The following is a 13,334-nucleotide window of genomic DNA, read 5'->3' on the forward strand; positions in this document are numbered from 1 at the left end:
TTGTATTGGGCTCTCTTTCATTTCGTCCTCTTCCCAACTAAGATAAGCTGCAGGGGTGTCTTTCTAACTCTCTGGGATGAAAACGAGGTTGAGCACGGGAGAAAGTGATAGTCATTTTGACCGCTTGTTCAACCGTGAACCTTGTGTGTTGTCTCAACCATGTCTGTGTAGATCAAGGTAAAGCTTCTAGATGCAGATCAAGATATATTCGATCCATTATGTCTTCTTTTGTACTTTCGGCTGATTTCAACCACTCGTCCGCAGCCATCTTTAGTTTAAAGAACAATGTTGTGGAAGAATCTCCAGGTGAACCTCTTTCTTTGCAGAATTTGAGGCAATATGACTCTGCGTCCATGCCTAAATAGTCCAATATAACAGTCTTAGGGGGTTATTCTAACTTTGGAGGAGTGTTAATCCGTCCCAAAAGTGACGGTAAAGTGACGGATATACCACCAGCCGTATTACGAGTTCCATAGGATATAATGGACTCGTAATACGGCTGGTGGTAAATCCGTCACTTTTCCGTCACTTTTGGGACGGATTAACACCTCCTCCAAAGTTAGAATAACCCCTTAATCTCCTCATACGGTGGAGTCCCATGAGGGTTGGCCACTTGATATGCTGCTTGTGTCTCTCCTGTCAAAAGAGGGGCACGGAAAAGTGGCAGTTTGTCTGGCAATTAATCACAGGCTCTTGCAGCTTGCTCAGAGTTTAATAGGAAGGCATCGGGGTCTTCCCCAACTACATATTTCAGTAGGACTATACCCAAGTCTATAGGCTAGTCGGCCATTGGAGATGCTAGAACTGAGGTGATATTGATCCTCAGCCATCTTATGTAGGCTCTCCGTGTGTGATTTCATTACATCCTTAAATATTTCCATGACCACTTTGCAGTGTCCATCTGTTGTTCGAGGGCCCTTTTGAGCTTCTTTTGGCCCTGTATTAGTTGATGTATCAATCCTTCCATTCTTTATCAATGGACATATGCCTGCATTCTCCACCACATGTTAGGTTTGTGGGATTTAGGACATGTGACACACTGTTTTTGTGGCAGCACTTTTTTCTTTTCTTTATTGTTGTTACCTTATTTTATACAATGTATAACAATTATGGTGTCTTTTCTTCCTTTCTTTCTTCAGACGCAGAAGGCCTGGGCCACCAGGATCAGATAGGTGCCTCAAAGGAAGGGAAAAGGCTAATGGTAAGCATATGTCAAAAACACTTTTTATTTACTATTCTTAGGGGTTTGGTTAAATGGGTTTAAGGAGGTTCTTGATATCCTTTAAAGTTTAGACACCTTGCCCACCACCAAGGAACAATGTGCTTCTGTATCATTCTTGAAAGGGAAGACAACAAATAATTATTCCTTTCTCTCTGCGCTAGTAGTAGGACCTGGTGTGAAGGCAGGATTCCAATACCCATAAGTCAATACACCTCAAAGAGACAATTCAGGTTTTGGGTAGCATGCAAGGTCAAGAAGTTTGTAAAAGCCTGTAAGTAACCAAACAGAAAAAGAAAAAGGGAGAAAAAAAAGCATGCTGTTCAACGTATGTATGACCAATGTGAAGTATTAGTAACTTTCACACTTGTTTCCCACGTTTGTCTGCCCTCCTAGTCTCCTCTTTCCAGTATTTGCACAGGAGGCGGTTGCGTACTTAGAGAAGCCAAGCTCCTCCTGGAGCAGTTCGGAATACTTTGTCTTCCTGGTGCCCTTCTGGTTTCTCATCTGAATCTTCTGGAACGTCATGTATCTTTTCTCCTTCAGTAGGGCTGTTTCACGGGGCTCCTCCTCGTAGTCCTGGGACTGTGTCTCCTCCTTGTTGTTGGTGTCTTCCGTGTTTCATGGCCATGCTTCCTTCTCCCTCTTGGTGTCCTCGGATTGAGCGTGTCTCTATCCCTTTCTGATGTTCTCTTGGCTTATGATCCGCTCTTCACAGGGCCAGTGTTGTACCATGTGGGTTTCATCCGAATGGAATTTAAAGGCGCTGCATCCGGCACTCGCAGGTTCTCATTGTTCCCACTTCCTGATTTTGTGAGGTGAGGAGGAAGTGTCCTCAGTCATTAATTATGCTGCCTGACTTTCTGTTTTGGGCTGCACATAGAGAACAGGGTAATCAGCTCATGGAGGGGAATCCAATGGGACATACCAAGGTAGTTCACTCCCGTGTTCTTCTTCTTTTTCCTCAAATTCTTGTCTCAACTGACAGCTGGTAAGAATGCTGCATTCTTTTTCTATTTTTTCAATCGCAGGAACAAGTCTCTAAAAAATTAAAAGAAATCATAGATCAAGTAGCAATGTAAAAGAGAACCTGAGGGGGAATGAAGAGACAGCACTGGGCATATGGTCAAACCTAAAGTTCTACTCCCCAACCTCACCAGGCTGTATCTTGGAGCAGCCATCAATGGGAGGGACATAATGATGCATGCCGCTACAATCCATTGCTGAGAACCTTTCTTTTGTTGCAAAGTGATTGTCAATTCTGTGCGACGCGCCTGTCATTTAGTGTTTGGAAAGGGAATTAGACCACTTCCACTGCCCCTCCCTCTGCATTGCAGCCCCTTCGTTCACATTTAGACTGAATTTGTTCAACTACCTAACTGTGCAATCTCCACTTACGTCCTTCATCATGGTGTCTATGTTTTCAGGAAGGGTGGAAGCATACCCCTGTTCCTAGGCAGATTCAATTTCTGTAGCTGTGATTAATCAGTGATTTGATCCCTCGGTTTGGGGTACCAAGCCGAATTAGCAGAGACTGGAATTGACTTTGGTCCTCATTACAACCCTGGCGATCAAAGACCTCCAGGGCTGTTTTGTCAGAAGCACCGCCAACAGGCTGGCGGTGCTTTCCTGGGAATTATGACCGTGGCGGAAGCGCCGCGGTCGCAACGCCGGGACCGGCTGTACCCCGCCACATTGGGCCCGGCGGTTGTACTCCCCCAGGGATTACGAGTCCCCTCCCGCCAGCCTTTTCATGGCGGTATGAACCGCCATGAAAAGGCTGGCGGAAAGGGGAGTCCCGGGGTCCCCTGCCACGGCCCGATGGAGCTTTTCATTGTCTGCATAGCAGACAGTGAAAAGCGCGATGGGTGCAACTGCACCCGTCGCACAGCCGCAACACCGCCGGCTCCATTTGGAGCCGGCACCCGTGTTGCGGCCGAGATCCCCGCTGGGCCGGCGGGTGGAAACTATGTTTCCGCCCACCTGCCCAGCGGGGATTTCAAAATAGACACCGCCGGAGTGCGGCAGCATTGGCGGCCGCCCGGAGGTTTCAACTTGGCGGGCGGTGCTTGCCACCCGCCATTGTTGAAATGAGAGCCTTTTTGTCCTAAGTAGTGCAAGCATTTTGTAAGTCTGTAGGAATAGACCAGCATTCCCATAGTACCTATCACTCAGAGTCAGTGTGTGGCAGTGGGTGTAGCGACAAGAAGGACTAAGGTAGTCAATCGGAAGGGTGAGTAACGTGGTTTTATTATATCAAGTTTTAAGTTTGAAATGTCCAATGTTTTGAGGCCGGTTGGTTAGTAATTCTCTGTTGTCCTCTTCTCCCTCAGGGTTCCTGATGACTCGAGATGATATTCCCCAACGGTGTTCCAGGTGGACCGGGAAAGCAAGAGGAACGGAAATATCGGTAAGTCTATGGTTGTTATACTGGCGTGTTTTCGTGAAAAGAGAGAGAGAGAGAGAGAGAGAGAGAGAGTGAGTTTGTAATAAGTAAGGGTCACCTCCCCACAGAAAGAATATCGTGGTGATAATAGGCTCAGGAATCCAGTGAAGTCACCTCTGTGAGTGTTCAGTTATTTATTAAACGATCTCTATTTCTGTGCTCTTTGAGGATATACCAGTGCCCTTCTCAAGCCCTTCCCTCTCCCCCTTCTTGTCCCCTCTCTCCGCCTCCTCTTCCCCTCCTCTCGCCTCCCTCCCTACCATGAAATGAATGCTGTCCTTTAAACAGGACCGTACCTGACTGAGCCACATCCCTCCGGGGACGTGGCGGCGTTCGGGCTCCTCGGGACCTTCCTGTCCCGTAATGGTATCTCCTGGACTGGTGTTCGTTGATTCTTCCTCCTCCATTCATTTGGTGGACGTCTCCTTTCTTCTGCCGTTCTCCGCGTCTCCTTCCTCGGCGTCTGTTTTTGTAAACGCGTGCCGCGCGCGTAGTCCATCCTCTCTTTCTATAGCATCGGGAACCCGGATATCCGGGTTCCCAGTCATGGCGATCATCTTCCCTTCTTCGAGGTCCTCAGGTATTTGTTTGGGAATCCGGCCATCCGGATTCCCGATATCCTCGTTGTCGTGTCTGCCGGGGTCGGTGAAGCGGCATTCCGCTCCCGGTTTAATCTGCGATGTAGCCGGGGATTCCAACACCTGGCTACACAGTGGTTAAGTGGAATGGAATAATGGGACTCTGAAGGATAAAATAGCTGAAATATATTTAGAGACAAAATTAAAATGGCCCAATGTCCCACCATTAGGTGTGTGGTCCTTGAAAGCAATCTGTTTCAAAAACCAAATTGAGTCAGTAAGAAGTAGTCATGGGCCGACCATGATGCTCCACTCGAATCCCTGTGTCTTCTCTGCTAAGCTGGATCTATAGACACTTGAAAATGCTGTTTTACAATATTGCAAAAAGTCTATACAATGTCTGTCAGTGCAAGCCACCTTACATGAGTGTCCAACTGAGGCCTACCATCCCCTAAGGTCCAGTCAGTGGGTATATCTGTGTGTATATACAAGAGGAAGACTTCCCTGCAGCTTTGCTGGTGTGAATCCTATCAGATCCTGCTCATTAAAATCACAGCTGTCAAAAGCTGAGAACTTGTGACCTGGATTCACTCCTCTCACCTGTAGATGAGTCAGCCCTCCTAGAGACAACAGGGCTCCTGATGCTGCTTCAAGGCCTGCCCCTCTCCCTGAGTCACCAGCTGAAATATTTCTGCTGTGGACTTGTCATCTGTTGGTGGGTCAAAGTTGTTTGCCTTCTCCACTGCTTCTTAATAATGACCTGACAACTTCTAATTGTTATTGCCTCCAAGGTAAGCAGCCTCCTCCTTCTGGATATCAGATTCCTATGTTGGCCTGACCTGCTATCTTCCTTGCTGCTTTCAGCATCTAGCCAGTGGTGAGGTACATTCTTGCAGCAGAATGTGGAATTATTCCAAGATTGAATTGTGCTGAAACTTTCCTTTACAGAGTCACCGCTTAGCTTAGGAGGATGACTCCTATGTGTTGTTGTTGAGAAAGCATAGACAGACCATTAACTGTTCCTCCTGCTGGATTTGCACATACATGCATAACATAGGGCCTGATTCAGAGTTTTGCGGATGGGGTTACTCCGTCACAAATGTGACACATATCCCATCTGCCATATTATGATTCCATTATTTCCTATAAAGATTGTAATATGGCAGATGGGAAACCAGTCACGTTTGGGATGGAGTAACCCATCCCTCAAACTCTAAATCAGGCCCATTGTCATACAGGAGGTAGCATTCCTTTGATCAGAGCGCCCATCAGTTTTATTGACACTTGTCTTCAGCTCTTCCCTATTTGGCACAGATTGACAGAGTGCACTGACATCTGCACCTCTTCATTCCCAGCCCTTGAAAAGTTCAATAATCCTTTTAATTGCAACATGCCAGATGCTACTCATCCTGCATTGACTGAACCATGATTGATTTTTGTGCTCTGGCGATTAAATATCTCCAGAATCATTGTTGGATGCAGCAAATGTGATTTAACAATGTAAAATATTCCTTTTGAGTTATCTCCCTTTGAACTTCCCCATACGTTATTGTTTCTCAAATGTTCCGGCCAGGGAGATCATGTATATTTCATTTGTGGATCGCAGGCCTAACCTTGGCTGTCTATACATGGGACTGGGACTTGCTGTCCATATTATATAGTTCCAGCCATAAGACACTTTGATGATGATCCCATAGAATGAAAAAGGGGTAGGCAGGCGGTTTCAGCTACCTCCAAGTTCTTGTCCGATCTAATTCTCAAGTATGAGGGCTGCTTTAGATGAGATAAGGAGGGATGCATCAATTTTGGAAGAAATAGCAAATTCTACTTGGACTTGGTAAAAGAACAATTAGATGCACTTTTTAAGATGCTGATTCAAATAGATTGGCATTGCATTATCCCTTCTCGTCCAAAGGGACAGCGGGTCTACGGATTTTAGGGACTGAATATTGAACTCATCTTCCCAACACTTCTATTACCATACACAAATATATATCAATAAAGAGACCGTTAAAAAATACACGAGATAGAAATAGACTCTGACTTCAGTTCCAAAGCATCAGGGTGTAGTTGGTGGACGTTTTCAGCTCTTGGGGTATTAAGGTATTTGCGTCCATTATTGGTATATTTATGATTTTAGTTGTCATCCATATTGCTATTAAACTGATCTTGGGCATCACCCAATGTGCTTGCAAAAATATTTGCATTTCCAAATACTTTTACACTTGCTCCTTCTGAGGATGGTGAGGAAGGTGGCAACAATGAGACTGGTAAAGCAATGGTGAGACTGTACTCTACTGACTTGTTGTAAACCAAATTCTTTCCTCTCTGAGATAAAGGAAGCTTTGAAAATAGACTTCTGTACTGTTTGTATCATGTTCGGATCCTCCTTTGTAGAGCAATGTTAGTAACAGCATATGTAATCCTGAATGTATCAAACATTTAAGCAAACATGGATGTTGTTTTATATTAGCTTGAAGTTTCCTGTGATACTGAATCAGCTTGCAAACGTTCTTGGCTGTAGTAGGCCCGGAAGCCATAGGGCTAAGGAGTTTCAATTGGACATTTCCTAGCAGCATAACTTTGATTTCCAAGCTAGAAAGAGAAGTAGGTTTTGGTGAGAGTAATGACTGTATTGTGAGGATGAATATCTTCAACCTGAAGGCTATTTTGCACTTCTTTGAGAAGAAGATCCGTCCACCTGCACATTAGATACGTTTACACTAAGAGTAACAGGCTTTTGTCACAGGATTATTCTTCATTAACTTGTATTAAGAGGAAACCTATGTATACTTGTTGGTTTTATACGTTTTCAGGTTTTGGCTCCCACTGACCATACTGTATCTAGAGCCTTGATCAGGGGAAATGACAATTGTGTTTGATATTTTGCATTTGTTGCTTCCTTTTTTGCATTAAACGCTAGTTGGACTTTAAGCTTCCCGACATGTTTGATTTATTTTTAACACATCTGGAAATTCCACTGTGCTTAATTAGTAATTGAGGCCTGTGGATCGACTTTTATTTACCAAAATGGGGTAGAACCTTACTGGGCATTCTTCTGAAAAAGTTATCAATATTACTATGACCTAGAGTCTGGAGCAGGAGTATTTAAACTAACATGTCTATGGCAATTCAGAAGGTTAACAAAATACATATTTAGACCCACCTGTCATATCCATGTGTAATTATGGGAATGTAAATGGAAATGTTACCTGAAAAAGCGGTGACGTGAATGGAAATGCTATATGATCGCTGTATTCAATTAGACCTTTTAGCCGGCTCACGTGTAAAAGCGAGTGCAAAGATTTGTCCATTTCTGATGGTGTCCGAAATGAGAGAATATACTGATTCGTTGTTTGGTTCCTCAAGTGATTTCCAGAATTCCAGCAACCGATTCATAAAAAAATCTGTCGACGAGGACAGATGCCCTGAACCACCCACATTTACACCAGCCATATTCTACTGCATTCATATTGCATTCACAGGTGTGCACTGGGGCAAATTTGCAGATGCCACAAGCATCTATGGGGTGCTTTCTAGGAAATGCAATTCATAAATAATTGCTCACGTGCATCATGAAGACTGTTCCAGAAACTCCATCTTTCCAATTAAATAATGTCAGAGTCTTAAATACAGGGCTAACCACTGTTGGGAAGCAGTAACAGTCAGATAGGCCCACAACTTGAATGGAAATCTTTCGCAGTCCTTGCTGAAAACAAGTGATGAGAATGGATATGTCGCAGTACCGATGTCCTATTATTTTAGTCTTTTTTGATTTTTTATGTGTCAGCACTCTCTGAAGTTTGACTCAAGTTTAAATGACAATAGCAATTGTTAAATAAAAGAATCAATGTTGTGCAAGAAGGAACAGTGACCTATTTATAAGACAAAATAAAAATTCATAAATAAGAATGTATTTATAGTTTACCTTCTCAGGAGTTGTCTGTATTCTTCATGTCTGGTCTGCATCGTTCTTCTCATTATGTTCTGGAACACCTCTCTGTCTAATGCCCAAGTCTTGGCATTGCTGGCAGCTTTGCGAAGATGCACATTGTGAATGAAAACAATAAATTAAAATACTAATCATAATCTTAGGCCAAACATAGTTTTATCAGACAGCAATGTGTGTGTTTTGTTAAAACGCATGGACTTTTATAGGAATGTGAGCTGACTTGATTTGTGCAGTGCCAGATATTATTTCTGACAGAAATACATAGGGCTCATTTACGGTGTGTGTGGGGGGGGGGAATGAAAATAAAATGTAAAATAATTTTTTTAAAACATCTTACCTTAACGCTGTGCCGTGCTCCGCTCCTCTGTCTCCTCGCTGCAGGAACAGGCTCCCAACCTGCCCTGCAGCCAATCCTCACGCTGCACAAAGCAGTGTGAGGATTGGCTGGGAGCGCCGAGCCAGGGCACTCCCAGGCAGACTGGGAGCCTGTGCAGGCTCGATCCAGCCCGGCAACTGTGTTAATGGGCTGGAGCGAGCCTACTGCTCATGTGTGTTTGGCCAGCCCGAGACGGTCAGCCATACACACTTGCACTCTGAGGGGGAGTACTGAGCACTCCTCCTCACTGCTCGTCACCCTCATGGCCCGCCCTTTTACCAAAGAATGATAATAAACACAGTTTATTTTTATTTCTTGGTGAAAGGTTTGCAGCTGCCACTGCTGGCAAGGGGGCGACGCTCCTCCGCCCTAATGGAGAAGCCACCCCTGAGTTTTCAGCCACATTGTAATAACAAGTTCCATAGTAACAATAAGATAAGAATCTTGTGTCTTTCACTCACAAACATCACCTGCCAAAATCTGGTGTGTACTTCTAATAAAATAAGGAGGGAAATTAAAGTTTACACGGGGAATCATTGTAGTGCCTAATTTGTGAAACAATAAGTGATGAGGCCCAAAGTGTTACTCAGAGGCTAGCAGCTGGTGCTATGAATAGTCGTGGTGCCAAATACCAAGGGTGCGCAGTCTTAATTCCATCTCATGTATCTTTCATCCACCACCAGATGCCTCTTATCTCAGTTTGGCAGGTTCCTTTTCAGCTATGGTTTCTCTCTATCACTGTTTCCGCCATTCTCTTCCTCTTTCTTTCCCTCTTTTGTGTTTTTTCTCTCTGTTGGTCTGGGTGAAAATCTGCTGAGGAAAAATAAGAGCTGGTATCCAAACATGAATGCTGGTGGGCCCCACCTGCAAATACCAGCTCCAAATTTACCACTGGGAACAGAAGTGGAATTAAAGATTTCCCCCGTAATTACTCATTATTTGGGGAACCCTCTGTGTCCCACTTGTAAAACCTGTTAGCCCTGCTCACCCAGGGCTACCAACACCCCCAAAATGGTCATTGTTGCTGTAATATGTAAGAGACTATGAGTAATGAGGACTTTTGTGCCTCAAAGTCCTATTAGCCAATGAAAAATACACATTTCGTCATTCTGTTCTTGCTTTCCAGTATGATCCTTCCACCTAACAAAGGCAGGGAAGCAGACTCCTTGCAACCTATGAAACCTTATTAACAATGTTTTCTACAGTGTACCGGGTTTGGAAGATATGTTTTGTAGTTGCACTAGCAATACCATGGCCAAGAGGGCTTCAGTGGAGTTCCTTCTAACTGATGTATTTTGAAAACTCATTTGTTTTCTTATAGCTTGTCTCTCCCTTTATTCCAGGTGTTTCACTGCCTTACAAACGAGAACATCTTGACGTCCCTGGGATTCAGACATCTGGGGGAATCAGAAACTTGTGCTCTATGCCAACAACATCCTGTTGATCATCTCCTCGAACGACACATCTTTAAATATGCTGATGTCACTGATCACAGCATTTTCCACCTCTTTTAGATGCTTCATTAATTGGTCCAAAAGCGAAGCCATGGTCATGACCTGAACAACCGCAGCAGGCATTTTGTGTGGTTTTCCCTTTAAATGGGTCCCCTCCAAAATGAAATATCTGGGAATCCTGATCAGCAGCAACATCATGGTCCAGGATGACATGTCTCCTTTGATCAAATGCAATAGACTCAATATGGAGAAATTATATGCAGATACAGTCTCCAGAGGACCAAGACTCCCCTAGATATAGCTTTATTTTTCTGCACATCAATTATCGCAACTTGCACACCATTTTTGAGACAAAATGGAAACCACCCACTAAGAACTGGGCCATCATAGGGAGATATCTACAGAAGCGTGCGAATGGGGCTCAGGTACTCTACAGAAGGCATAAGGGATCTGTGACCCGTTAAACCCGATATTGACTGCATCAGTAACAACCTAGAGGTCCAGCCATCACTTGGTTAAATAGAATGGCTTCCTACGTTTTGGGTCTCACACCTGGGTCTCCTATCTGGCTCAATGCAGACCTACAAATAGGCAACTCTCCTTTCATTTGGCCTGACTGGGCCTCTAAAGGCATGTGTTCAGTTCAAAACATCATGGCAGACAGAACATTGAAAGACTATTGAGCCAATATTCCGATAATCCAATTATTATATGGGATTATCAAGCCAATTATCCACGGCTGCCAGGAGCCTGTATCTCTGGCTCGAGGTTTGAAAGCAGCATCAGCTGTAACTGGCCCCTTTACAATTAATATGTCGAATATTGGTGGCTTGGCGTTCATTGTGAGTTGCGGTGTTAAACTGCCCTGCTACATGTTGAAGAGCCAGTCCTGGATTAATTAGGGCTTTTATGTTGCTGTGGATATGAGTATGAATTCTATCTTGGCCACTTGGTTGATGGAGCAAAGAGGTGGTTGATGTCTGTGATAGTGGATACTTTCAGACAAAAGTGCGACCAGTGGAGGTGGAGGCAGGACCGCAAGCCCCTGATCACTGCAGAGTAGGTGGAAGTGAACTGTGTGCCAGTCGGGAGCTTGAAATAGCCCACTTTCCTCCCATAGCGCGGAACATGATCAATGGAGGTGGGGGCAGGACCACAAGCCCCAGAACACCACGGAATAGGCAGGTATCAAACTGTACACCAATTAGGCACTTGAAATAGCCTGTTTTCCTACCACAGCGTGGAACAAGACCAATCGAGGTGGGGCAGGACCACAAGCCCCCAATCACTGCGGAGTAGGCAGGAGCGAACTGCGTGCCAGTTGAATGCTTGAAATAGCCCACTTTCCTCCCACAGGAGGGGACATGACCAATGAAGGTGGGGGCAGGACCACAAGCCCCAGAACACCGCAGAGTAGTCAGGGAGGGATCTGTGCACCAGTCAGGCAGTTGAAGTAGCCTGCTCTCCTCCCACGACGTGGGACAAGACCAATGGAGGTGGTACAGGACCACAAGCCCCACAACACCACTGAGTAGGAGGGAGCGAACTGTGTGCCAGAGAGGTACTAGAAATAGTCTGCTTTCATCCCACAGCATGGGACATGACCAATGGAGGTGGGGGCAAGACCACAGGCCTCAGAACATCATGGAATAGGCAGAGAGTGAACTGTGAACCAGTCTGGCACTTGAAATAGCCCACTTTCCTCCTGCCATGCGAGGTGTGCACAGGCATGCGCCCAAGCTAAGACCGGGCCGGTCTTTGCCTGTCCTTGACTGGAGGAGACTGGTCTCTGTCCCCCCTTCCGTCTTTGGCCCTGATATCTGGGGAGAATTATTCTCATTGGGGGCCATGATCTGACTGTGTTCAGCCTTGCTCTTCATCTCCTTGTGGTGTGCTATTTTTCAAATAATTTAAACAATTTAGTCCAAGCGTTTGAGGGTGAACACGTGAACAGTATGGGTAAGCGCAAAGTGCCTGGGGATGCAAATAAGCACGACTTTAGACTCTTTTTAAGCCTGTGCATTAGAGGTGATTTACAAAGCAATCAACATTGTGGAGCGGTGGCTATCTTTGGATTGGGTGGAGGCTTTAGTCTTCCACTACCAACTCAGACAGTTTCCCATTCTCACTCTGCTCCTGTGGATTTGACTGTTCTCCCAGCATGCTGCCTGCTGATTTTGAGCTTTTAACAGGGATCAATATTCACAAGACCTTTAATAGTAGTCACTGCCCCCCCCGGCAAAAAGAAAGCACCAACCCAAACAGACCGTCAATGGCACACATCTGGCATGTACCATAAGCAATTGTGATCAGCCTGAGGCCCACCAGGATGCTTGTGAAGCTCCAGTCTTATACTGGGAAGTTATTTTAGATAAATGTGTATCTGTCATCTTGCAATGTGTCACCACACTGGTGGATAGACTGCATAACATAGCCTGAGAAAAAACTGCTCTGCCTTAACCTGCCCCCTGAATGATGTCCATACGTTGCCATTATGACGGGGGCTTCTCAACCAACCGCTAACACCGAGGAGTCTACCACCCAGCTGAAAAACAAAGTATGTCATTAGTTGTGTTGCAAATCAAATTTTAACATCAGTGAATAGAGTTATGTATTAGGAGAGTTGGGTGAGTACGCCCAGCGGCTAAGAATTTGAAGGGGGATTGTGTGGTAATTAACTGTAAATTTCCTAATCTGGCTAGATGCCAGATCCACAGTATAAATAAGCATCATTCCCTGGATGAGGGTGAGAGAGCGTAGCACTTGTACTCATAATTAACATGAAATGTTGATGAACTAATGCATAATAATGCCACTTAGAAAATGTATTAATGTGTTATTGCTAAACACGCGCTTGAAATGTGCCCACGGGGAGTGGCCACCAATGTATACAATGACTAATGAAACTGACTAATAATAATGAAAATGAGATGTTAAAGTATGATTTTTACACTAATATTAAGAGTTATATGTTAAGGTTTTGCTAATAAATCAATAGGCCTTAGTTAGCAGGAGTCGAGGCCTAGCTGACCGGTTTTCATATTAAATGTGTTTTTCTAACGTGCAGTGTGCTGACTTGCTGAAGGACATGTACTTGTATTTTTCCAAAGCTAAAGGATGAATGTAACCGTAGTAGATCCGTTCTCATGAAATTCGACTTACTAGAAGAAACATTTTTGCTGAATGCAACACTGTAGACTAGTTACAGGTACAAAGTCACCTGAACCGGTACAGACAATGGACCTACTGACTGAAGATGGGAGAGGACCACAAGAGTATGAAATCATACCGGACATTCTGCCCGCTGGA

General features: G+C 44.7%; 1 protein-coding gene across 1 annotated transcript in view; it reads right to left on the reverse strand.

The window, feature by feature from the left end:
- The window catches only part of PRKG2 (protein kinase cGMP-dependent 2), a 791,389-nt gene that overhangs the window by 461,716 nt on the left and 316,339 nt on the right, over positions 1-13,334 (reverse strand). Inside the window, exon 5 of the mRNA XM_069237440.1 lies at positions 8,172-8,277. Within this exon, the coding sequence (XP_069093541.1) occupies positions 8,172-8,277 (106 nt within the window). The remainder of the gene's footprint in view (positions 1-8,171; positions 8,278-13,334) is intronic.

The sequence above is a fragment of the Pleurodeles waltl genome, chromosome 1_2, assembly GCF_031143425.1.
Source record: "Pleurodeles waltl isolate 20211129_DDA chromosome 1_2, aPleWal1.hap1.20221129, whole genome shotgun sequence".
Taxonomy (NCBI): Eukaryota; Metazoa; Chordata; class Amphibia; order Caudata; family Salamandridae; genus Pleurodeles; species Pleurodeles waltl.